The following is a 27,549-nucleotide window of genomic DNA, read 5'->3' as shown; positions in this document are numbered from 1 at the left end:
TGCAAATGTCACTTTCCGTTCCTCATCGAAGAAGAATATTCATCACGAACTCGGCGAGCTTCAATTCTAGAGCATTCAAAGATCATGGAATATTTCTTATTTTCGTAGTCGCTACTTTTACGTCTGTCAACATCACCGTCCTAAGGGGCCAGGGTACTTCGCTGCTCCATTGAACTATACTCTCGGCGAGAGCTGAGCGTGGGTTGATGAACGTTTTGGCAGACTGCCCGAAAGAAACGTCTCCGCCTCTGTGTTTCGAGCGTTTGTGTACCTTTCGCGATACTCGATACCTTTGAATACCACATCTTGACTGCAGATTTTTACGGTGGGTCTTATCGGACAGTATCGATATTTTATCGTTGCACAACGTTAACATTGGACGTTCTTTGCGTCGCGTCATTGATAACCAGCGTATGATTCGCAGAACCTTTACCAACCATAAATAATTGTTGGGTATGGCGATACGGAGAGGGATAAGAGACGTTCTTCAATGACCGAAGAATACACACATACTCTTCTTTGAACGCATCTACTCGACTATTTTCGCCGCGTGCTTTCAACGTTTATGGCATCTATCGATCGGGGAGGCGCACAGTTTTATCCGTGCGAATTCGCGAGCGCGAAAGTCCCGGAAGTTCTAGCTTCTTCCTAGGAATGCAATTAATGCACGTGCACCGTGCAACATTATCTAAGGCCGACCAGGCTGCATCGTGAACAGCTTTTCTCCGTGTTCCGTGATTCAACGAATTCCGAATTAATCGACCTGTTCGAAAAACAAAGAGTATACGCCTTCTTCGGATCGATAATTAATTCCTGGCATACATAGGTCGTTAAAGACGAGTCGCCTCGTCATCGCTCCCACGCTGCCGGTAAGTCGGACGATCGGATGATAAACCACGGATATCTTCTATGCGTGTTTCAAAATCGTTTCTATCTAATCGCTTCGAGTCGCTATCGATCGATTAAGAAATGAAAATATTCGTTGAGAGAATCGTACGAGACGTCGACTGCCTTTAATATCCTCCTATTGCTGCGAGTTCCAGTCGTATATAGAGGTTTATTGTCTCCGAAATATACATGCATACCTATCGCGCTATTTATACCGTAGGTACCTTTATTGTAAATAACCAGCGATTACCTCGTGTGCCGCTTAAGCCGACGTTGCTCATAAAGCCTTTCAACTTTAACTACCTTTTCTCGGTAATATAAATTGGCGACCCTCGAGGACTCTATTACAGTTCGCTCGTAGCATTGGCTGGACGCAAGCAACGGCGCGGCGCGTTCGATGGGAATGAAGACGTTGCACAGGGGATTTTGATCGGGTCGAGATCTATTCGTTAGCGTAAACCGTACGAGCCGTGGCTCGGATCGTTTTACACGCACGATCGGACCGTGCGGTCTGGCATGCGAATTTACCGCCACGACGCTGCTTTTCGCCGTATTAGCCAAGTCCGTAAACTACTCCGAGTTATATATATCGTTTGCCGATAGCATTGGTAATTTAAATGGAATATCCGCGGCGATCGTTCTTCCCCGTGTAACACACAACACCTGGACGAATCACGGTCACGCGCGATGAAATTGCCGTCCGCGATTTATCGCTGCTACTGCGTTTAACAACCGAATGAGAGACATAGTAAATGTTGCAAAGTGGGCGGTTTGGAAAATTCTTTACTCTTCTCTTCTCACAAATATCGCAAACGATTTCCGAAGAGAAGAAATTCGATACGCGTCGCCGATCGTCTCGGTTTTCCAGTTCGTCGTCGCGACGTCCCGATCTAGGTAACCTCGCGAAAACCAAGGTCTTTCGCTTGTAAATCGCGGCGATAAACCCGGCAGCTCGCATGCACCAGTTTTTCACGGGCACGTGCGTAAGCGTTAAGAACGATTTGCATGCGATTATCGGTGGGCGTTCCCGTACCCAATCGAGATCCCTATCGTGCCCCTGCTACGTTAAACCCGCGCAAGACGATTACACGGGAATTAACGAACGAACTCGTCGTTGACTCGGCCGTACCGTTGATCGTGTCGAAGGTAGTTGCAGATTTTGCGTAATCAAGATGTTTCTTTGCACCTTTGGCGCATCAAAGTTCTCGAATGTAGCGATCGACAAAGTTGATTGCGCGCAACGAGGATGCATACTGTTCGCTCGATTTTTTTTTAAATCGCTCGTATCGATCTATCGATGTTGCATCATTGCCGAAATATCTAACAACTGATTTTCCAAAGCGAAGATTTCTTGACGGACGGTACCTTGTTGCAGCGTCTCAATTTGTTCTTCCGATGACAGATCGCGCGTAATTTTAGTTGTTCCCGATAAGGCTGCATAAATCAACCTCTTCTCGAGTGGCAGGCACCGTCCAACCTGTTCCGAACCAGTTGCAGATTCAGATCGCTCGAGGCGACATCGGCTCGCGATAACCATTAACCGATATTGTCAATGAGATCGTTTTGCCTCCGTGGCTGTATATTTCAACGTGTTTTCAGTGAAAGCGTTTCGGCCATTCGACCGTGTAGCTTTCTTCGTAAATCCCGATCGAAAGCTCGGGCAAGACGTTGCACCGAGTACGTAATTACGATTCTCGCAATCGTTCCCCGTCCAATATTTTTGAGTCCTCCCGTCGTAAATCAACGGGGTTACAAGATATCGGATCGCAATCGTGTTAGCCGATACGCGAGTTTCGCGGCTCGAGCTGCCACGGCATTTGCATACGCATGTTGACGACCAACGTCAACGTCGAAAGGCCAGCCGATCTAGCGGCGGTTCTTGCAGCTGCACACGCGTTCCAACGAAATTTTTTAGGTCAGGTGAAACTCTTTCGCATACTTGAGTTGTTCGCGAATAGTTACGAATAAAACTAGGGGGTTAGCTTTGTCGTGAAACGTTTCACACACGTAGGCGTGCCGTTTGCAACGAACGAGATGCACGATATCGGGGATATCGATTAATGATCCTTACTTCTAGCGTCGTGCGACGGATAACGATCAATTCGAGTCGTACCGGTTCATGTAATTCCATGGCACGGATTAATTAACGTTATATCGGCAACCGGTTCGCCGTTTATCCTATGGTGGCATACGCGCCAAAGGATTCTCCGGTTTTTGTTACATCGGACGATAGCGCCTGCGAGATTCGTCGACGTTTCTGAAAATGCGCGTTCCGCAGATCGTGGGTGACGATACTCGCGGCGATCAGAGCCCACCGGAGTAGTCAAAGTACCTTACTTAGCGTGTACGAGGCACTCGAGTAAAATACGACTCGTTACAACACGTAGTATCATAGGCCTTAAAGAGTTCCTGAGTGGTCTGAGTGATTCGTATAGTCTGGAGTAGCCGGAAAAGTAGGATTAACCACGGCACTCGTAGACCTTTTAAACGAGCAGCATTCGAAGGCAATTTGTAGAGCGGCTCGAACAACTCGGTTCTACATTTCCATGAGCATCGCATGCTTCGTTTATCCGCATCGTGATCGCATCAGTATCGTGTACACGCGCGGTTAACATGGTAAGAAGCGAAGCGGACGAACATTTCACCGTTTTTGTGCGATCACGGTCATGGAATGCCGGCTAGCGATGCACGCCGCGACGTATCGACGTATATATTCGCGCACGTGTAACATCACCGCGTTACAACCAGACTTAGAAATTAGCAACTCTTCCCTCCCAATTGGTATCGGAGCGCCGATTCGGTCCCTTGTTCTTCGAGGCAACCAGTTTTCGCGTTTATCCAGCAAAATCGTGTCGCAAGGAGAACGAGGAAGAAAGGAGAAGGGAGATCTCCGCCGAGATATCCTTCGTCATGGTGAATGGAAATCTTTTTCTAAACTCGACTCGGAAATTTAGATGCCTCCTCTCCGTGAATGAGCCTAAACGACCGCATCGCGTGTTCCTTAAATGCTTCTCAAATACGAAACACGGTGCTTTCGTATACTTACGATATTTGGAAATACGATCGAGACAACGTTAACCTCTTTTAATAATACTACTTTTTAATAATACTACCTTAATGCTTCGTAATCGGTCAGGATAAAAATCAGGAAAGGTGTCCCGCAACTCTGCCGTTTTTCTCATCCATCGAGAGTCAGACGGAAAGCGATAACTTTTGGATTAAGGAATCTCGATTTGAAAGTCAATCGGTGTGTCCGTCGTGGGACCAGTTTTTGCGAACGGTGGGGGAAGGACGAAAGGGAGGAAGAACGGCGGGGAGAGGTCGAAACCGCGGGAAGCCGATCGTAAACGTTCCTACTCGTCGCGATCGATCTTTCGCGTGTCCACGACAATTTGTCGGCAACGCGAGGACGAGGGATGCTTTCGCGAAAACCAAATCCAGTCGATCGAACGTTTTTTTACGCGAAGCTTAGGATGTCTGAAGCCCCTCCGAGATTATTTCGCTAGTTCCTCGGCTCGCCTGTGATATTTATTCATTATCATGTTTTCTCTTCGATGCGTTCCTCTACCGATAACGAGAACTTCGGGGAAGTAGAATGTGCCTCGCGAAAGCAGTGTAGGATCATAAACCAGACGACGCTATGTTATATGTAATATTTATTTGTAATTAACGGCAAACAAAATCCATTTGTACCCGTAGTTACAGACTACAGAGTATTCCAGGAAACAGAGTTAGAATAAAAAAACAACAATACTAGATAGCTATTGATATATTAGGTTGTCCCAAAAGTTTCCTTTGTTTTATAAGGAAATAATAAATGCACAACATTTTCTGTTTTATATTATTTTATTGAATTATATATTATATATAGGACAACCTAATAGATACATGAAAAAGAAAAAGTAGGAAATAGTAAGATGAAAACAACTGGATGCAAGCTGGTAGTTCGAAAGGACTTGAAGATTTACAAAAAGAAGTTGATGCTACTACGAAACTGGTTAGCAATTACATATAACCGGTTTAAACAATTGTATTTGCCGTAAAGAGTTCAATGGGATTCAGGTTTAAAGAGAGTAGAATTTCTAAGCAGACGCGTAGGAATGTGGACATTTGGTTCGTGTAGAATATTAGGAGAGATGATCAACTTATCGATAGTTTTATAATATAAATAATAGGTCTGTTATGGGACAACGATGTTCAAAGGTCAATAACACCAGACGCAATTGAATATTTTCGTAATTTTGACAATAACGAGGCATAGGTGAATCTACCTATTATTGTCAGTTTGACGTTGTCGTTCGTAAACTCGACAGCGTGTATTAATAAAAGCGCATTAAGTAGTGTCAAGCGGTATTCCATAGCGATGCTGCGTAAAACAACCAAAATATTTCGATGAATTACGTTAAATCCGGTATCTATTTGCCGCGTTTTCGCATATGGTTTCACCGTCGCGTATCAAATTTTGATACGAAGATACGCGACAGAACCGACCGTTCATTTGTCGATTTTTTCTCGTCACGTCAAAGAAACGATGAAGCAGTTTGGACGAAGAGCGTTTCATTGTTCCGTTGCTCGTTTATTTTCGCCGTGAGGAAATCAAGATCGCATTTGTCGCGTCTCGTTAAGTCGCATTCTCCGTTTTCATACGAATCCACAGCGATAAAACGAGTAGAAATCGCACGTGATACGTACGCAACAAATAGATGCTGGATTTCAGATACCGCTGAGCAAACGATTCGCTGCGGACGTCATGCGGATTGAATTGATCACGCTCCATGCAAATCGGTCTCCTTAAGAACGGGTCGAACTCGTACGATGAAAATACAGATCAGCGGGAAAACGATTTGCTTGTGCGAGAGACGATGAAAGCTAGTTGTCGGCCACTTTTCTACACGGGGTACAAAGCGACGAGCCAATACGTCCAGACACGTTTCACACGTTTATTCTTTGTTCGGCGGTTAGTTTCGTGGCAACGCGAACGTGGAATAATTTAAATGCGTTAACGATTGGTTCAAGACTTCAAATAGTTGCTTACTACGTACGTATAAAATTTAATCGTAAATCAATAAATATCGAAGGATTAAAAAGGAATACAATGGACGAAGACCAGGCCAGGATTGCTAAGAAATAGAATCGCAGTTAGAATATAGTCGCCGGTGTAAATATGCAAAGTATATACGAACAGAGACACTGATATCTCGCAGATCGAATTCGCGATTGGCAGAGAATGATACCGGAAGAGAGGACGGCGCGACGCGACGAGACGATAAATCAGTCGAAAAGCAGGGTACAAGTTCCCGGAGGTAAGAAAAGGGAAGGCGGAGGAGAAACGGAGCGGATCGTTGGGACGATTTGCCACGCGACGAGGTTTCGGAACGCAACAGAACGAAGTAAATCGAACTCGATCGAGATTTCGCTGGTCGTGCAGCGAGCGAGGTCGGCTCGGGGCCGAGATCGTAGCGCGCGGGGCCGCCGGAGCAGGCCATCGAGGAGGATCTAATTACAGGGCTCCGCTTCCTGCCGTAATTAATCGCTACGACTCGGAAGATTTATGTTCCGCTCGCGAACGATCGTCTTCCTTCGTTTCCCCGGTCGCCGACCACTGTTTGTCTTTCGATCGGCTTAAAAATCCATGCTCCATCGTTCGCGACAACGTTCGATTTCACCCTCGGAATAACATCGTTTTACCATTGAACGCGCGATCACTCGAATTACCCGCAATTACCCGCAGCGATGTTAATTAAGGACGATTTTCCCCGTTCCGCCAGCTGGATCCATTCGAACGTAACCCGTATAATAATCGACGATCTGAGCTCGTTCTACGATAAATTTAGGTAGATACTAGACCTTTTTATCGATGTGCGAGACGCGAAAGTCGGTCGAACGTTTCTGGAGTATCTCGCAAAGCGATAGAAAGCGAGTGTATTCCGCACGAACGATCGAAATAGAGTCGGAAGGAGGAAAGTTGGAGCAGCGATGGAAGATTCTTCGAGCTTGCGCAGACTGCTGCGCTCGAACCGGCTGGTAACAAGGCGTTAATATTAGCGGCGCTGGAATCCCGGCGAAGAGGGTGATCGCTCCAACTGCCAGAAGAACAATGAATTTCCGGTTAGCTTTGTACGTCCGAGTAGCGACAATGTCCTCATTGTCCCGCGTGGCCTGCATAAAGATGCGCTCCTTGGCCACGGTTCTCTTTACCTTTGCTTTCGAGTCACTTCGTCCTGGGATTTCGCCCGAACCGTGAAACGTGAATTCATCGGTAACAAGCGACCGAACCGTCGGAACGATGGATGTTTTGCGAAACTATCCCGCAGCGCACGGCGTGTGACGCGATTCGTCCGACGGATCCAAAATGATCCGGATTTCGGTGGCGCTCTGTTTGGCCGCCGTCGAGTACGCGTTCGTCGGGCAAAAAGGAAAAATGGTCAGAGCATTCACTAATGGAAACGTTCCTGCGTCTATTCTTGCATCGATTGTTTCACAATCGTCTTCGCGTTACGATAGCGTTGAGTTATTGCTTGCGCGGCCTATCGCGCGTGCACTGGACCACTTCTTCGCCGATTGGTAAATCTCGATTCCCAATTAGGGATCTCTAGATCGTTAATCTTCGTGATCTTGTTACGAATTGAAAAGCAACTCGTATCGCGAAACTGAAAGGTGCTGCACGCGATAACGACGAACGCGACTTGTGTGAAACGCGACTGTCGTTAAACGCGTAAAGCCATCAGCCGCATAAACTATTCGCGAACTCTCGAGGCAGTAGCTCGTTCGATAGGGCCTTTGTGCGATTATTTATATCCCAAATAACATCAGACGGCAATAGTCCAACTTGTCTCGGTCTTGGAAAGAGTAACGAGCAAGCGTTTCGTAATGCGCGATTATGAAAATGTAAGAGGTTATTAGTATCACCAGAATAATGGATTGATATCCGTTGGACAAGGGAATCGGGAAGAAAATAGATTAGTTTTTCATTTTGGGCAAAATAGATCGGTTTCGTGCAGAAGGCAATTGGTATCGCATCGGGGTAGTCTCGATGGCGACTCGGCCCTCCGGCAATTCGTGTTCACTTTCTGGACATTCGAAGGTTACTTAGAAACTCGACTGCGAGGTAGTTACCCATCCTAATGTACTATTTTCCGACGTCGGATCTTTGCACTCGGCGTCCCACCGCGCGAGGAACTTTAACGTCGCCTCAAGCTGACTCACAGAATATCTTCGGACCTCGACGAATACATTTGGAAGCACCAGCGAAATCGAGGAAAGCAGTTTCGGCGCGGATTTCGCTGCTGCATATATTCTCGTCACGATAATCGCTTCGAGCGTCGATTACCTACCCAGTGAATCGGCTCTTTCTCTTTACAACTTTTCTTTCCTCGTAATGGACCGCGTGAGATCGCTCTGTAGCGTAATTTCGCACTCTGTGGTCCGATAGTCGAAGAAAAATGTCATTCTACGGAATTGCCACCCGTAACTTTATCCCTCGATTCGTTCTCGTTATTCGTATGAACTGAGCGGTAAGTGTTTTCGTGTCGCAAACGTATTTTCGTGCCACGAAAACACCGTAACAAGATGACAAGGTCAGCTTCTTAAATGGAATGTCGTGTCTTTTTATCAGTCGCTGATAACAACTTGCTATGCGGGTTCAACAAGCTGCGTTACCAGATGCCTCGAAATTTCCTCTGAATTTTCAAAAACGTACACGAATCGCGTTCGCTCTGTATTTTATGTTACGTTAAATCCAATCTTGCAGTGCGGTGATAGCTTTCAGAATTTATCGTCTCGGATCGCTATCGTACATTTCAACGAATGATTCTGCACTCTCGTATTCCCGCGTTTATCGTAACCCACGCAACGATCTTCTGTCTTTCTCTATCGACGAATCGTTCGGCCGGTCCGTCTAGAATACGAGGAAACCCCTAGCCACGCGGAAAATCGCTTTTACGGGCCGCGTGCTTGTAATTTCCGCGTTTAGAAGGTCGTTCCGATTAAGTTCGCGTTCTACCGGTAAATAGATCGAATCGAAGATACCTCTCGATTGGAATCGATATGTTTTGAGACCTCCGCTTCTAATACGTGAAATACGAACGTCAGCGTTGGCCACCGTCAGAAACGTCTCGAGCGCAGGGTTCACGGCCATCGTGCGACGATGATAAATCGTGCGTGAGAACCGGACGCTTACCTGCTCTTCTCGGGCCATCTTCTTGTTCGCTCAGCCCAGTCCCCCTTCGTCGAGCGATCAGTTCGCGCAACTCGGCGGCAAGTCGCTTAACGAACAGGGCAGGTGAGCGCGAGAGTTAAGTGGCATAAGTGAAAACATATGAATGACGCGGGAAACGAGGCGCAGGGGAAAGGCTCTAATGGGAATGCTCGATAAGCCGGCGCGAAGAAAATGGCATTCTCTTTTCGCGATCGTGTTCGTTCACCGCGAAAGATTCGAGCAGTCTTCCCCGCATCGAGATACGTACGGGGATAAGGAAGAGTTTAAGGCGACGCGACTGCGAATCACCAGCCGGTTTACACGTGTCGCGCGATGGAAAGGATAAGCGGCATTCTAAATTCCGTGGGACGCGACGAAATTCAGCCTCTCCAGGGAGGAACGGCGTTCATTTGCGGGACATAAAGGTGGCCGGCCTTGACGGAGCGTAACTGAGCAGCCACGGAGAAGGAGGATGAGAAAGAAGAGAGGAGAAGGAAAGAGAAGAGAAGAGAAGAGAAGAAAAACGCCGGTCTCGAGTCGATATGGGCTCGGCTTGGAAGGGAGATTATACGAAAGGGACCAAAAGGGGCGTCGGTGCGCGTTTCTTCCCGTACGCACGTGTCCTGTGGCGTCATTATCGCCCACGCGTGCTAACTGTACGCGCAATTGAATCTCCCTTGGTTCTCCGCGCCTTCCGCGCGCGCGCTATCCTCTCGACGACAGGGATCACGTTCGCCCACGACCTCTTCCCTTCGCGTCCTTTCTAGCCGATCTCTCTTTGCGGACGTTCAGAAGAAAAGGATAGTCGAGCGACCGTGAGTTGTAATTAAAACGCAATTAGCCTCGCAGACGTAACGAAAGCTTTTATAAACGATTCGCTCGCATCCACGGCACATCGAACGCTGCGGGCAATCACCGTTTACCGTACTGTACGTGGTTCGGAGTTTGAAAATTCCTGTGACAAACCGTAGCTATTTTCTCTCGGTCGTTAATTTCCAACAGAGGATGCGCGACCGATGCTGACGAGATCGCAATCTCTGCGCTAATCCATTGATCGAGTATCGTTGATCTAGCCGTGACGTATCGGAACGCAACTAGGGAAAACTATACGTAGTCGGAATTTAAGATATCGATCGACGAGGAACTGAGATAAACCTCGACCGTCTTTCGCGACGAATGACTCTTTTAAAAATGCACACTTTTCAAATACATTCCTTTAGATCGATGCATGGATCGCGTCAATTTCACCGTGCGTCGCATCTTCCGGCTGCATTCTTGTCGGTGTAGATTGAAAAATTATTGACAGAGTTGGAGGCTGATCACGGAGCCGGCAAGATGATATGAATCGCGGCTCGCGGCGGGGGTCGCGACAGGCATGTCGCGGCTTGGTTATCTCGATATTTATACGATTGAGAAAACGTTTCTCTTCGGCTGACGCGTATCGATCGGAAACAAAGCGCGATCCGTCCGGTGGAAAAACGCGTACGAGGCCAGACATACGTCCACACATATACACACGTGCGTTTCCCAGCTCTTGCAGGGGATCGTGGGTGTGGAGAAAAGGCGTGGGTGCCTCTGCCATTATGTACCTGACATCGTGACGAGCTCGCGTGAGTCTTGAGGAATCGGTAGTTGCTTGGAAACCAACGGCGAAGAGTTGAGCCGGCATTTAGAATAAAAGCAACCTGCCGTTCACGAGTCCGCCTCCGTTGCAGCATATTTTCCGAGACGTCGTTGAAGAAAGTTTGCTTTTGAAAACGCACGGTGCGTGATCGCGCAATCGCCTACCGGGCTTTCAAAACTCGGATACATCGAATATCGAGCAGGTACATATAACTTCGACGTCCTACGCTAGGGACGCAACCTCGTTATCTTTCGTGCTTCCGGACAGCCATTGTCGTCTCGTGTAGACTCACGGCCATAATTCTCGTCTTTCACCACGACGGACTTTGCGTTTCCCAACGGTATCGTAGCGACGAGATTCACGAACGATTTACACGAACATCGGTTGAAGCTTTATTAATCCACGCGAAGATTTATCAAAATTCTCTTGCTTCTTCTTCCCACGTGTTCGAGTTCACGCTCTCCAACACGATCTATCCGATCGACAATTTCCTAGTCTCGTATTCATCGATCGAGTTTCGTCAAGTTCGTTCGATCAAAGGCTATTCATCCTCGCTGTCCGCTATACCCGTGGCGCCAAGGAAGACCTTCCATCACAATGGTCCTTGTTTCAATCGGAAACTCGAAGATCGATTTCGATGGAAGTAGATTCCTGTAGCCGTAACCATTCTACAAATTACCCGATGAATGGCTCTCATTTTCGCGCCTCTTTGTCCTGCTCGACGTTCGCCGACAGCTCGTTCTCGGTACCATGGCGCTTAACGCATCGACCCATTGTCGTTGTTCGGCACAGTCATTCCGTCAAATTGCTCTCGTCCTTGTGGATCTTGCTGCCGATTCCAGCGCTACTCCGCATCCAGATAAGGCGCCCGGCATCTCGGATTGTGGTCATCGCCGCTTTTACCCAGTTCCTCGTGGTTGTTTAACGCGCTCCGTAAATTAACGAAGTTACGCCGATTATTTGCCTTCTCTCAAGATAATCTTAATTACATCGAGGCGTACGTTTCCTTATCGCTTCCCCTCTAACAACGAGATCTCGCGCGATGGTTAACTGCTATCGTAGGCGTTGGAACGGGGCTTTTTCTTTTTGAAACTGAATCGACTCAACCATAGACTGGAATACCGAATCGTTGCCACACCGTGTAACAAATCTGTCTCGACCTCTGAGTCGAGTTTAATCGAAAACATCATTTGTCGTGACGTAAGACGTCTGACGAGGCGAGACTCTCTCGATGGCTTCCAAACTGTCCGCTGAAAAAGAGTCACGAATCGGAGTCGTGTTTTTCGTAGAGAATTCCGGTGAGATCGGTGCGAGGACGCGAGAATCGTTCCACGATTCTCCACGGGGCCGGTAGTCGATTTATAATCGTCGCCACAGCTCGTGCATCTCTTTTCTTTTTTTCCCTTTTTCTCTCATGCTCGTCGATGGTTCTTCGTGACCGTTGTGAATGATTGTCGGAGAAAGCACCGTCAACTCATGGCAACCGAGAATCTCGATGGTTGCGTTCTTGAGGTCTGCGGAATTTTAATGCCTCCGAGTTTATGTAACGCGAACATTCCGCATCGATTAGTCCGTTATTCGCCGGCTCGGTTAATTTTTCACAAAGGTATATCGCTCAATGGAAGTCACAGGAAGATGCGTGAGCATACCTTGACCCACTCTGTCCCATAAAAAAGTGCATCGAGCGAGATATATCCCTGTTAACCGTTTTAATTTATCGATCGAAGGCAGGTCGAATTGCAGAAACAGCGCATGCATTATGCATCGAAACGGGACGGTATTGTAGCGAATCAATTAAAGAGATCATTTAGTTCACGCGTTCGACTTTGCCCTCGACGCAAAGAAATCCTCCCCGCTACCTGGGTGCTCGAGTCCTTGCAAACCAACCCTAATGCATAATGCAACGCGAACACTCACAGAACGGAATAAACCGGAACGACGAGACGGTGCGACCGACCCGACGACGAACATTGTAAGAGCACGTTTTCGATGGACGAGCGATCGTAATCCGCGACCTAACGTATTTCGGATGTAACCTGTGTCGTAGGAAAGGAACGTTGCAAAGGGTCGTGGGGCAACCGGAAAGGAATTTACGACTTAGAAACAGGTGGTCGCGTCCAGTCTCGTTGGAAACGACAAGAACGTGATTCGAACTCGTTTCGAAAGAATTACGTCGTTCGATAAACTTCCAGTGGGGATCGTAAACGGACGCAAAGATTGAAAAGACGCTGGTGGAGAAAAAGCTAGAAGGCTGACGGTTAGGTTGGGGTTAGGGTGTATTCACAGGCGTGGACTTTGATACGGATGCAAATGTTATATCACAGTCGTAAACGAATAATCTTTACAGTGAAGCTTGCTATAAATTAGTCGACATTCTGCCACGGCTCGTCTAAATCACGTCGTGTTCCGCGTTACGAAAGTCGCTACCGTAGCGTACGTAGGTTTGGTGGAAGATTTTGTGCACTTTGTCGCGGTCTCTGGACGATTTACTCCTTTTGCCAACTCGGATAATTGAGTTGGCTCGTCCAAGCGCCCTTCCTGGCAAAGACTATCGAGATTTTCGTTCGGTAGCAACGCTCCGAAGCGAAACACTAATTGCCAGCCAATGTTATGGCGGAAGTTTAACCCTTTAATACTTTAATAAGAATGGTAATAATACTGTGCTGAACTCGTAAATTTACGGATCCTGCGTACAGTGTAAATCAATTAATCGAAAAGTTTATTCAGCACCGAGCTTGTCCAGGAACATGATATTCAGCGGTGAAAGGGTCAGTGATAAGGGCCAAGGGAATGATCGGATACTGCGGATAGGTAAGGAACGAAAATGTTATAGAAATTCACGAGGTTGTGTCGAAGAGGTAAATTAATACCATAAACGGGATAAAACGATAAATGAGATTTTTAATTGGACGGTGTCGAAAGACAAGGGAAAAAAGAAGGTTAAAAGGCAGAAGGAAGCACGAGACATGGGTCGAAACGGAATCGATGGAGGGGAGAAAGGAGGAAAAGAGATTGCGGACGCGTGCAGTCGGTTCGGGCGAACACACGCACGGCATTAACTTCCATACCTGAATTGCACCTCGTCTGAGTTTCGCTGTGCTAACCCTTTTACGAAAAAGAACTTCCGCGAGTTTGTTAACGACCGGATCAGGTCCGATTAGGAAAGGTCCCAGTGCGAAACAAGGTTCGTTTCCGCGAGGCAATTAGGCGAAACGAGATATTCTAGTCGTGGAACCGATAGGTGCACCGAACAACCGTCCAATTAGTTGAACGCGAGCAAATATTAGCCGGCACCGGGTATGGTGAAATTAGAATTCCCTGGCGGCGTATCTCGTTGCCCACCCTGTCCGTTCAATTGAATAATTATGACAGGCTGTCGGATGCCTTGGTCAGGGAGTAATTGCCTATCCGGGATCTAGTTTCTCGGACGTTGGCATCGCGCAACACGTTCGTGATTATACCAAGCTGTTTAGCGACGGGTAAACGCAGAAATCGTGGCTCGAGATTCTCGAACCGGAGAAACGTCGACGAAAAGGTTGAGGAAGGCGAAATGAAATCATCACGAACGGACTAGTCTCCCGTAGAAAAGACGTTAAATCGAAACGACCGCTTTCTTCTCGTTCAGGGCCATGTGCAATTCCAGCAGTTGTGTACAGAAGCTGGCTAATCCTGCCTTAAGACTGTCGTGCACGCGATGTTACGCGAATCGTTGCAACGAAAGTCGCACGTTTTGCGGTTTTCGTCTGTGGTTTCTCGTGTGGCCGAGCTTGTTGGCATTGCAATGCTCGCGCTTCCCGTTAGTCCAAAGTCGGTGCTCGTTACCGATCCGGTAGAAACGGGGGTTAATCGACATTATCGAACCCTTTCTTGTTCATGAACTGCTCGTCCCGCATGCTAGATCTCTCTTCTTAATTCAAACGAAAGGCGTCGCTCTCGGTTCTGGTTCGAAGATCGTTGATCAATAGCAGAGCGCAAAGATCGACGAAAACCGCGTCGAGTCGTTGGAAACTCGTTAAATCGTTTCGTGACGCGTTCCGTGATTGGTAACGGCGAGAATTATCATTCTAATAGGCGGTTAAAGACAAGGGGGGTCGTGTCGCGCACGTACGAGTGGAAGAGCTTGCAGGTTCAGACCACGAAGCGCTGCCCGCTCGTACACGTCCGACACAACACGAGCCTGCGCTGCTGCGTTGCTGTGTCAGGTTGAATATTGTGCGGCTATATTGTGCAGGTATATGTACAACGAGAGGAAGACTCGCGGAACGCGCGTATAATGCAGTCACCCATGGTAACTTAACTCGAGGAATAATCAAGCCTTAACGAACGTTCACTGTCCGTGGTACGCGTAACAAGGGGTTAGCCAAGGTTACTCCTCGATCGATCGACTGTTAGATGCCACGTGGAAACGCGCGTTAAGTTCGACGTTTGTGCAGCTTTCGTCGATTTCGTCGACGCTCGTAAACTGGAATTTGCGAATCTTTAACTCTGTTTCTGCAGCCTGTTGAACGTAGCTATAGAACGAAGAAATTTGGTTTACGATCTGGTCGTAATCGCTCCCAGCAAGTACAATCATGCTAGGCGCAAAATTTATTCGAACGTTTCGCAATATCGATTTCACGGGTTCTCTCCTTCTCGAAAATAAAGCGAAAAGACTGCAACGACGAAAATTCCGCGAGGTACCGAGCTTCGCAAACGATTCCTCCGAACATAACCGAAATGAAGCTGGCAGCCGTGCCTTTTTCTGTTTGGAACACGTCGAACAGCTAGGGAGAAGAATAAACGATGACGAACGACGTTGGGGATTGCTTTAAAACGTAGGAAAATTTATCGTCTTGTGCCGCTCTTATATTATTACTCTCGCGTCTTCTGGCTCCACGAAGACAGCGCGCAGCTCGGCCAAAGCTTCCTTCTCTCGCTTTCTCATTGTATGCAGATACATTCGGGTCTAGGAACTCTATCTTCCAAGTCCTGGCGCACCTACTCCGTTTCTCTATTTCGTACAACGCGAATATTTTAGTTTTTGGGTCGAGCAAACGTAATGCCTATTTCTCAACCAGTTCAACGTGGCCCAGAGTATCGAGTCGTAACCGCAAAGCAAAATCCTGCACGAGGAATGACTGTCCGGCCTCCTCGCGAAATACATTCCTTCTATCCTCTAATGATGATCTTCCTCCGAGACTTATGACTGTCCATCGACGCACGGTAAGTCATGGAATTCAACCGAGGAACAGGGTTAAGAAGGAATAGTCGTTTCGTGCATGTATTTCATGTTTCTCGTCCCGTCTGCTGGTCATAGAAACGCATTCATTATGGTTTATTCATAAAACGTTGCTCGCGTACAAAGTCGTTCCGGTGGTAACGTAACCTCGATAAATTTGCACACGTTCCCTACAAGAATTTCTACTCGAACGCAGTTGATCCACGATTGTCGTTGTTCGCGATTCAACTATTTGCCCTATTGCGCGACTCGTGGCTCTGTTCGTCCGCGAAAGAGCAGGACTACGCAGGATTAATATGGTTTCCGCGAGTTCCCATTTGGGAGCGAACGATATTGAGAACCACTGCGTGGCAAGGATGTGACGGTATAAATTACGAGCTACACGAGTACCTACAGTGGATGTTCAATCTGTGCAGGTGGTCGAGCTAGCAGTCGGATGTCCAAGACGGGATGTACGCGGAAAGATTACAAGAGACAATCAGCCGGTTTTTCTCAAGGTTTGATAACGAGACACCTAGCTGATGCAGATGCCACGACGTCGGTAAGTGCAACGTAAAAGTTGAAGGTGCCTACCGAGGCGGTTTTTTGAACTTTGACGATAAGCTATCGCGACTCGCCGAGATAGGAGTTTCTTCTTTCGTTTCACTAGAGAGATTAATCGAGATCGCGTCGTCGTTTTTCTGTCCAATGACGAAGCGTCTTTACGATCGTCCGTTTTATCGGCGTTTGCGTTAATCGACATTAGCTCGGAGGAGAATGCACGGGAATCGTTCGCTAGTCTCTTTGTGCTTAGGCGGTATTAAAATTTTCTCTCTGCGAGTACTTTACATCCCGCGATACGAGTATCTAATTACTTTTTGCATCGGATTCACAGGAGGATCTCGTAGGAGATAAACGTCAGACAGAAGCACGCTTTCGCTCGCCGTGAGATATTACTCGTAAAGTTTCCTAACGGAAACTGCAGGAAAACTGTCTTTCAATCCTCTGGAACGTCCGGCAAAAATTCATTCTATTTCCGAGCGAAAAAGAGATCGATCGACAGGTAAAGAAAGAAACGCGTAAGATAGCGGATTTTGCGATTCTTTATTCGAGAAACGGCGATTGGCCGACGATGTAGCGGACGTGGCACTAGCTGCAAATAAATTGCATCGCCCAGCGGTCTTATGCTAATTTGCTTGGCACGAGTGTCTATTACGAAAGGTAGCGCGAAGAAAAAAAGGGAAAGACGGCGCAGGATGGTGTGCGCGCGCGCGACTTGAACGTAGAAAACAACCGGCAACTCCTGCTGACCGGTTGTCGCTTGAAGTTTCACGCGATCGCTACCAAACGCTTATTAACTCGATGGCTGTAATAGCGTGTAATATTATATAACTTCCAACGAACGAAGAACAAACGAATCTGCCCGCAGGAGATTTATTTCTAAACTATGCCCTGTAAATCACGTTTCTCGAACAGTTCAAAAGATGTAATCTTATCCGGTCGTGTGACTTACCGAGCAGCATCCTGTTACCGCCTTTTCTTGCAACTAGTAGCCTTCTCTCGATAATACGCACCCGCGATCGACCCGCGCCGTTCCCAACGACTATTATACGTATACACGGTGTCGAATTCGACCGTCGTTAATTATCAACTTCTCCAGCCTTCCGAGCGACAACACTCTGACGAGATCGTCTGAGGCTCTCCAGCAGAAGCGGTAAGCCTAACTAAACTCGTATGTTACCTGGGACTATCATCGAACATGTCGCGCCATTTTCCACGCGTCGAGACAATGGATTACAAAACAGTCGAGACACCGTTTTACGCTACCCGATCATCGGGAATTATTTATCGGTTTAACTGGGATATTCGTTTCGAGCAACGTCGAACGTTCTCGCTTGCCGGTCGATTATCGAATTAACGCACCGAGTATCATTGATTGAAAGTTGTCAAAGGTAGATCGTAAACGGGAAATTTCATTGACTGGCGTAAAAGGAGCGTATCTGATTGGAGCGAAGCCATCGGACTCGTTTGTGAAATGTGGGATCGACGATGATGCGGTAAACGTTCTCCGCGAGAATGTACGTGGTCGTGAACGAGCACGCACCGAACACCGGGACTACGATGCATCGCACTCGTATCTACCGACATTCGAACAAAAATAGAAATAACACGGTGCTTAGCATGTGAGGGTATGTCTGGTGTGTACGAGGCGGGACTATCGATAGCTGACAGCTGACCCCATGGGGTCAGCGCGAGTAGGCGAGTCTCCACGGACCAGCGGAAAAGGAAGTCGTGACTGCGATCCTCCCTTTTGTCAGCTTGGCCCTACGATTGATTTTTAACGAGTATTTTACTGTTCGTAGCATCTTCCATCTGTTTTCTTTTTCGTGGCAAATGCAACCGATGCTATACGAGTTCGGTTGCTATTGAATCTTGGTTTAAATCTTCCGAGTTAAAGTATCGACGATAACGAGCGATTCTTCTAGTCTCTTTCTTTCCTGTTGTACAAACACGGAAATTATCGGACAGTCGGTGTGGACCGAACGAAACACCGATTACCCGCGCGACATGCGTCGAGACGTCGTTTATTTCCCGTGGTTTAAACGGTTTAACCCAGGACACTCGCGTAAGAGGCTTAAGGAGGCGATAAGGAGGTCCGATGGGACGGCATTTCTTCGCTGCCACCTGTCAGGAACTCGGTTCCGTCAGGTCAGGTGTAATTCCGAAATAAGAGCCACGTCGGCGTCCCATTAAAATGACGGGCATGTCTGTGGCGATGCGAGTCTCCATTCACGACGTCGGACAGGCATCGTTAATCTTGCGTGGGGTCCCCTTTTACCCAGAAACAACGAGGTGGCCGTTGATTCTGGTAGCGAGCAGCCTGGCAACTCCGGGGAACCATTAAAAATGATAACTAGTCTCAGCCCTTCCGATTGGCATCTCCTACGCATTTCGTTGAATCTTGGTCTTCTCTCGTCTCGGAAACAAGTTCTCCGAGGGTTAATAGCTGTATATCCTTTCTCGTATCTTGCTCAGGGAGACGAAAGTCCATTTTACTGAGTTGCGCCTTCACGCAGATTTCCATGGAAAGAAATTCGTTTTCGTTTTAACGCTCGCAGCGTTTCCATCTCGCTCATCGCACTCGTCCAGCTTTTATTCGCCTCCACGTGCATTTCCGACGGCTGACCAAACGCCAAGAGCGAAAGCAGGTTTGCCATCGTTGTTTCGAGATTGACTAAAACAATATCCAGCAAGGTAATTCGTTTTCGTGGAGGGCATCCATTGGCCGTTATAGTAGCCGGCTTCGAGCCCAGCGACACAGCTACTCAAATTTCGCTTTGTCAAATTTTCTTCGATCGTTCGCTACTTTGCCCAACCGAAATGGTTAACTGCGATTCCGTTTCGCGGTTAACGATTTCGCCGAGCGTGCAATTATCGCGACGTCGTTGCGTCTTTCGTTCACGCCCGTTCCTATGTATTGCGAGGCAAAAATTTGTCGAAACGTTTTATGGCCGATTACTCGACGGTGAATATCGCCACTCTAGTATCTTAAGGGAGAAAGGCCTGTGCCACAGCCGCCGCCCCGAATTACGACCCGAGACTATGGCAGCGGCTTTAAAGCTTTCGCGATAACTAATGGCACTAGAACATAAATAGTGACCCGATAGAAACGATTCTGGTCACCCTAGACACTTTGAAGAACCTCGTAACTGCTCGTACCTGTATGGTTTTACTTTGAATTATCGGGGGACTTTGTTAACGCATTCCATGTCCTGTGCACCATCGATGATAGCACGTGGAGATAGTACGAGCAGGTTTCTAGTCGCACGGTTTTAGAGAATTCTACAAGTTTCGTGTAAACTCGAACATAACTAAACAAATGGAAAAGCAATTATACGAAAACGTAAGGTAAACAATTTAAGCGGTAGTACAAATAAACCAACTGAAAATATGAGGGAAAGAGACTAAAGCGAAGTCAAATAAATCGCAAAGAGTTAACGACGTTTTCCAACTTTCCTTCAATGTCGTTTCTATATTTGTCGACTATACACATCTTACACTTGTATTGGATAAGAAGTAACGAATTATGTTGAACTTCTCATCGAAACAACGCCATAGATCTTTCCTTCGATTTCGTCGCGGTTTCGAATGATTTTCTCGTGCAAACTGATGCAAGGCATTAGTCATCGCAGAATCGAATAAACAAGAGACACGCGATATTTTCTCTCGGGATTGCGATGTGATTCGCGGAGAAATCGAATTAGAAAATCGACGACCTTCCCTCACCAGCTACGACGATTCCGTCATACATCAACCGAGACAAACACCGGTGCGTTATCCTCGCTTCGAGTCGCCAGTTTCTGCGTAAAAATCGCAATCGCCGTTGATGCAAATGCAAGGGAACGAGGTGACTGAGCCGTATCGAAAAGTGGTACGGTAATGCATATCCGGTCGTGTTGGAAATAATCGTCGCGTTGGAAATACACGATACGGTTGCGCGATGCATCGCCCGTAGCGTTTACCCGATCAAACGATCGCGTTTAATCGGTAGGATCGTAAATCGTCGCAGGCTACCGACGAAGATGGGTGATAGTATGGCGCTGGATCTGCTATAACAGTACCTGGCAAGCGAGAAAACTTGGCATAAAGTGAAATTCGAAACGTTTCGGAGAAACATCGACGATAGGATGCCGTTGGTACCTACGGGTTCGTGATGTTCGCGTCTCTTGTTTCATCTAGGATTTGATGGTAATTCGTGGAACACCGTGGGCTGTAATATACTGCATCTTTCGAATGGGCACCGTACGCACGGCGTTTTTAGAAGGTCTTAACGATCGACAGACGTTAACCCAGTTACTTTTCCGGGGGCACGAGCCGGGACCTAGGGTGAGATTATAAATCAGCGTATTTCGGTATCACGGAAGCCACGCTGGCTGACTATTAATAAACCCTAAGGTTCGTGTCGCACTTAGTTGCGGATCTGCATACATCATGGACGATGTAGAATCTCGGCAGCAACAAGGAACTTGCACATCCGCGTCCGAAGCAAATTTGATACTTAGCCAATTTCGGTCTGGCTGTGAAACTGACTCATTCGCGGGAGGACAAGCTCAGTGATAAAGTCGTGACCCGTAGGTTCGACGGACGGATGGAGTAAACGCGTCTTCCTCGGCAGGTGTCAACGCAAGGGGTTGCTCGTGATAATTATAGATGTTAACTGGAGCACGCCGTCTCGTCGGGCACTCGCTGCAAAGAGCTGTCAGCTTGGCAAAGGTTTTTTACTTCGCGAACTCTCTCGCATATTTTTTCGCTGACCGTAACACCGCTCATTCGTAGCCGAAGCAGCTTTCGTCGATCCCGATCGATCTTTGTCGCGTCTCGTTGCGTTTTTCTTCCTCGTCTACGACTGCCGCGTTCGCTCCGTAATTGATATAACGGTTTAGCAGCATTGTGCGAGCAATGTTACGACCGAGGGTAGGATTGCTCGCATTCTACAGCACAGTATCGAGCCATGACACAACGAAAAAAAACCCAATGTATCTCATTAAATTTATGGGCTTCTCTCCCAGCGGAGATCCCTAGTGGCCCTGGCCCTGTACATTTATCACAATCGGTTGTTGCCGCTGATTGGCCATACTTTCCGCGTGGGTGTACAACCAAACGATATATCGAATGATCTCTGCCGAGATAAAGTACGCTTTAGAAAGTATACAGCAGTTCTTCGACGTGCAATTAACGTTTTCGCGTTTTATGAAATACCTCTCGCGATCCAACGAACACGCGATCGATCGTTCCAATCCTATTTAGCGGTTCGACGTCTAATCGAGAGATTTTTTGTTTCCTCCTTGTCTCGATGAGCGCTTCTCTGTTCTTTCCCGTGCAGACTCTCGCCTTGAGGAGTTAAACGGTCGACGATCCCCGTAGTCGTGTGAGAGTGGTCGGTCGCGATTCGCGCGAACCACTCCAAGATTATGACTTATGAAACGTCCTTTATGACGTGGCTGAGTTCAAGTCTTCGCAAGACATCTGTTCCGTCTTTGCGGACAGAAATATGCAGTTCGTGCGATCGTAAAGCACGAAATTCGAGCGCGACGATATCACGAGCGAGACTATTCGAACCACCCCGGAGCATCGAGCGTTAATTCGTGAGGATCCGACAATACGATGTCGCGTATTTACACGGCCCGCCATCGATTCCGACAATAGTCGACGAGAACTTATGCTAATGTTGCTTGGCGAAGCTCGAATGGTAATCGCTGCGAAATGCAAATTATACCCGCGGTGTTATTGCACCTTTGCATTGACAATTACATGGCCCGCTTATTGCAATTTATATCGAGATGGTTTTTATTTTCAACGCCATGCAGTCTCGAGAACGTCATACGGCAGGTTTTAACAATCTGCGCGCACATACCGTTCTTCGTTCGAATCTTCCGGTCTCATCGCAGAATATAGGAAAAAATATATTAAAAATGTAGTAAAGATAAAAAACGTGATTCCTGAACGTTGAATTGGTACGGAAAGTAACTCGACAGAGAAACGATACGAATAACTTGGTTGAAAGATGTTTCGCTGGATCGCCTAGGAATGTAGTTCAATCTAATCCACGACGCGTGGATTGCAGTCCAGTAGGGATGCGATAGATCTATCACGATTAATTGATTCATTAAGATCGCTAGTGAAGTTTAATGACTTGCCGAGCCCTCGTCACTGAAAATCTATAGCTACGCTGTTTCGCGTCTAGGGAACGCTCCCGTTTTCGAGCATCGTTCGTATTCGTTTAAACCAAGCGAAACACTCAGCTTGCAAACTTTCGGTAATAACGACTCGAAAGTCTTCTATTCTTATATATAAATGTTTTCTATTTTCTATATTCCACGAAGCTTTACTTCGGAATGACTCACGAAATAACGCTATTAATTTAGGATTTTGTACTTTGATAGACTGAGAACGACTGAGAACGAAAAGAGTCGAACCACACTTTCTACCGAGCGCAAAAACCCTAGCGATTGCTTTTCAAACGCGTTACGCTCGATTTGTTGTCTTTAATAACCGTTTGTCTGTTACATTTTTGCGGCTCGTTCAAATATTTGCAGTTAACCTCCATGCGTATTTCTTTGTTCAAGCTTTGCGTAATTTATTGCAAACATCAGCGAGACGTCCTCGGTTGCGATATTATCGGCGACAAACCGCGTTCGATGAGACATTGTTAGCACCTAATTGACCCAGTCGCTAGATTATTCCTCGTCGACGGAACTGAGTCATCTCTGTTTTCCAACCATCTACGGTAAATACGCATACAATTTTCAAGTTACGTGTTCATTACTTCGACATAATGCAACGGTCACACGTAGAAGCACAGCATGTTGGTCTAAAATTTCAAAATTTCAACACGAGGCGCGATCTATCAGTCGTATATACGGAATTTGATTATATCAAGCTGGATTGAAAACGAGGAAGAGAAAGGGGCGTATCGATCAAGCTGTCTGTAATGGCGGGATAAAACGGTGCTACAAAAGTATCGGGTTGCACGAAGTGCACCTTTAAACCTAACCTGCATCCGCGATCAATTGCACAATCCTGACTACCGGTTCGCAAAATGAAGTTTTATGGATGGAAAACGATTGTTTTGTCGGCGAACCTTCTCCTTTGCAATTTCGAATTTCCAGCGAGAGAATTTCGTATCTCGTCGAATCCGGTAGATCGATTCGGTCAGAAGGTCGAAACGAGTTTCGCGTTTGCGTGAACAAGCGCGCGCAATTGCGAGCAGACCTTAAGCCCGCGCATCGACGACAATCCAGCGTAATATACAGGTAGGAGAATACCGATAACCGATAATTTAGTCGGGGATCAAATTTCGTGCATAAATATAGTGTTGCATGATTAGCACGACACGATGCATCGCGATGGACCACCGTGAGAGGAGACGCGTGTCGTCCGTTCAATTACGGCCATACTGATTTTAAAAGGGTGCGTCGATCCTCATAAGCGGTTCGTAGTATCGATTGGAGAACGCATCGCGTGCTTGGTGGATTGAATCAGGCATCGACCCGGAAGACCTGCTTTTAGCATCGATTAGCGATGCTCGTCGAAATACAAATTGACGAATAGTTGCAATAGAATTGTTGGCGTTTGCGGTTGCAAGGAACGCTAGCGTAACGAACACCTCGATAAATTCTGACGCTCGATCGTACGCGGTCGCGTAGCTAACCGGAGATAAGGAAAAATAATTCCACCGACATTCCAACGAACGCACGGACTATGTATACCCGTTTTCCGTGACACTAATGGGCAGGCATGAAAGCCGAGAAATTTACGTGACCAATTTTTTTTTTAGTTCATACTAGATAAGCATGTTTTGTCTAGTCATCGAATTCGCGGTTCACCGATAACGTCGCTGTTCATTAACCGTCGTGTACGCAATGAGCCAGAAAACTCTCGCGCGCCTCCGTCGGGCAAAGTTTCAAATCGTTGGCGATTTGCGTTTTGATATCGGCGATAGTGTGCCCTATAAATTACGTCGGAATACCGCGACTCTTTGACTTCTTGCTAATAAATTCTCCGTAATACACTTTACACGATTAATGGTACTTTCTCCTCGGTGATAAAGTCTTCCTTGTTGCTTCGTGGCATCCATCGTTCTGCGCCGTGCAATGTATCTACTTACATCTGCCTTTCTCTGTCTTTCTCTCTATCCGTTTCTCCCTCTCTCACGCTCGATTTATCTATCGTGTAACGAGCCTACGGTCGCGGGTTAGTTTGTCGTTCGATCGAGAAGCATGTTCTACTCGACTGCAGCGTGAATTTGCATGGCGCGTCGTCGTGGCAAATGGTCGCGCGGGATTCGTATCGGGACAAAAGGAAGATTTACTTACATAGAAGGAGAGCTCGACGCGGTGCGAGAGCTTAGGCACGCAGGTGAGCGCTTCCGATCTGCAACATCCGGTGTCGTCTGAGCACCTGTGCAAGATGGCGCAGTGTGGAATGTAGGTGGTCGACGGGCTTGGGTAAACGTCACGAACCGGAATCACCCTCGGTCGTGGCCATCGGCAGCTGCCCTCTCGCGATACCTTCATCGCGTGTTGAAGAGCCTCTCGGATTTCCGCCGCTGAAACACAGTTCGTCAATTCGCTATACCGACCTTGCTTGCCAAGACAAATCGAGGAAAGCTTAGCCTTGAAAAAGAAATTGCCTTCTATTCTCTTGGTAGACGCGCTAGACGCGCGAGATGTCGCGTGACAGCTCGCCTCGGCATTTCAAAACGAATCTGTAAGGCAGGTGACATAAGTCATGCGAGCTTTCTATTGATTCAGCGCGCAGATACCTAATCGCTTTCTACGCGTTTCACGGAGCGTCGATAATTATGCCGCAGCTATCGCTCGCTGCAATTTGTATGGACGACTACGGGAGAAACTACATTGTACCTAGAAATCAATAAATCCTAGTTCAAACAGCCGCGACTCGAGGTGCCAGGAAGAATCCGCGGAGGTTAAGGCGCGTTCCTACGATCGTGCCTCGATATTAAGATATAAACGCGCGCTAATCGCCGCATAAATAAAGACAGTGTTGCTGCAACGCCTGCACTGACGGCTATGCACTCGGTGTCGCGGTTACGTATCCGTGGGGCACGAGATTCATGAGTCTGGTCACGACAAAGCGGAGTATTTTTAGCAAAACGTCGTAACAAAGTTTTCTCGACGGCGTCTCGACGATTGTAAATTGGAGGTTTATGGTCTGCCCGGGAGCCAGACTCGCCGGATCTCGTCGATGGGGTTAATCGGGCCAAGTTCGGAGCAACTCGATTCCAGCGAGACATCGCGGAACCGTTGTGTATAATCGAAAACTATTGCGGCTGATCGGTGAACCCGGAGATGATCGGGAATTCCACTCGACGTTCGTTAAACTATCGTTTGTCAACGATCGTATCCACGAATGACGTACAAACGTCGGTCTTTGGATGACTGTGACTAAGAACGATGCCTCTGAGCCACGCGCGGATATAAAACCAGGGTTATGCGGTTCGCGAAATTACGAGCACTCCAAGCCGCGCTTCGAAGAAGCAGCTCTCGATCTCTTAACGAGAGAGCGCCGTTCGTTTATTCGAGGAACCGCGTCCTCCAGTTGCCTGGTTTGTTTCGGCCGATGAAATCGTGTTGTCGCGGTGTGAGAACCGCGAAAGAAAAGAGGCTGATTCAAGACAACGAGGGAACGATGACGAAACGATTACGGTAGTCCTTTGAGATGTCGTGAGGTCTTGAGTTACGCCATCAGACAGTAACATCGATAGACATCAAGGACATTGCGCATCTTTCTCGTCATTTCGCTGTATCTTTACTGCCAGCTATACTTATTCAACATTCTTTCTTCGTGTTAGACAGACCGAGGAATGCAACATCTGTAACGATTAGTACCGATTATTAAACGCGATGATTATTTCTTGAAATTGATAATAACTGCTGTGTCATATCTACGTATGTATCGTATCAAAAAGTAGTAAACCGAGGATTAAAATTACGAAGAACCACCCGACCGATAATAACGGGTGTTCTTCGAGGTTAAACATCGCTCATCGGAGTTCACGAAAAAAGATAGGTTGCTGTCGGTATATTTCACGAAAGGTCCTACTTAATTTCTGCCGCACGACTTCCTACGATAGCCGAGGGATCTCGTCTGCGCCCTGTCCCATCTTGACCGAGCATGTATCGCGGATGGTATCCATCTTGCGGTCAGTGTCGTCTAATGACCGCTTTCTCCAAAATTGTTGCTACCATAGCTTTGTGGAAATTACTTGCAGGGAATCTTAGCTGTAAAGAGCAAGCTAAGGATATCGGAAGAGAAATTGCGAACAGCGACAAAGGCAGCGAGGGAAAACGAAATTGGCAATTTGACTGGAGAGGAAAGAGCAGGAAAATTGCAACTAGTAATACAAACATAATGATATTCGTCGCGAGCGATATGCATACGTACGAGCGGAATGACGACGCGTGGCGCGGAAGTGTAAATAAAACGACTCGAGGGAGAAGTTTCGGAAATGTCTCCTGGCGGAGATTATTTTCTTTGGTTTAATCTTCGTCGGCGATCTGGCTTTATGCTAATTTCGAACGTAGGCGTTATTCTCGCCACGGCTGCACTGACACGAGATTATATCGGCGCGTTTACAATAGAGGCACGACCGTCAGGGAAGCTAAAGTATGCTCGCTCGTCGAACATCCTGTATTCAAACGTATTCTGGAATGTATTATAAGAGAAAGGGATTAGATCTGATTGTCCTTGATTTTTCCGCCAGCCAGATTGATTCTCTTTCGCGCGACCGCTCCGTTTCAAACGAGGTTGTCTTAGTCCGAATTATCGTGGCCTTGATTTGTCGCGGCGAATACGATCGTTGCAAAAAGTTACATTTAATTCGCAATGCGATGCTGCCCTGCAACAGAACTTACCGAGAACGAGCAACAATGAGGATCGAGCAAGCATTGGTAGACGGCGTGTCTGAAGCGCGGTAAATTGATTCGAGCGGCTCGATATGAATTAACAGGTAATAGCAGAGGGGTCAGGGGGGGAGTATACAACCCGTGTAATACGCCAGAGAACCCGAACGAAGGGCGGTTGAAGTTGCTGCAATCACGGTGGTTACGGCGCAGTCGT

At 47.3% G+C, this 27,549-nt stretch overlaps 1 protein-coding gene across 1 annotated transcript in view; it reads right to left on the bottom strand.

The window, feature by feature from the left end:
- The window catches only part of LOC117164909 (uncharacterized), a 59,797-nt gene that overhangs the window by 5,627 nt on the left and 26,621 nt on the right, over nucleotides 1–27,549 (bottom strand). The window contains exon 3 of the mRNA XM_033348359.2: nucleotides 24,783–25,015. Within this exon, the coding sequence (XP_033204250.2) occupies nucleotides 24,783–25,015 (233 nt within the window). The remainder of the gene's footprint in view (nucleotides 1–24,782; nucleotides 25,016–27,549) is intronic.

Source organism: Bombus vancouverensis, chromosome 8, assembly GCF_051014615.1.
Source record: "Bombus vancouverensis nearcticus chromosome 8, iyBomVanc1_principal, whole genome shotgun sequence".
Classification (NCBI taxonomy): Eukaryota; Metazoa; Arthropoda; class Insecta; order Hymenoptera; family Apidae; genus Bombus; species Bombus vancouverensis.
Note: the sequence above shows the minus strand (reverse complement) of the source record. Positions and strands in the feature narration are given on the sequence as shown.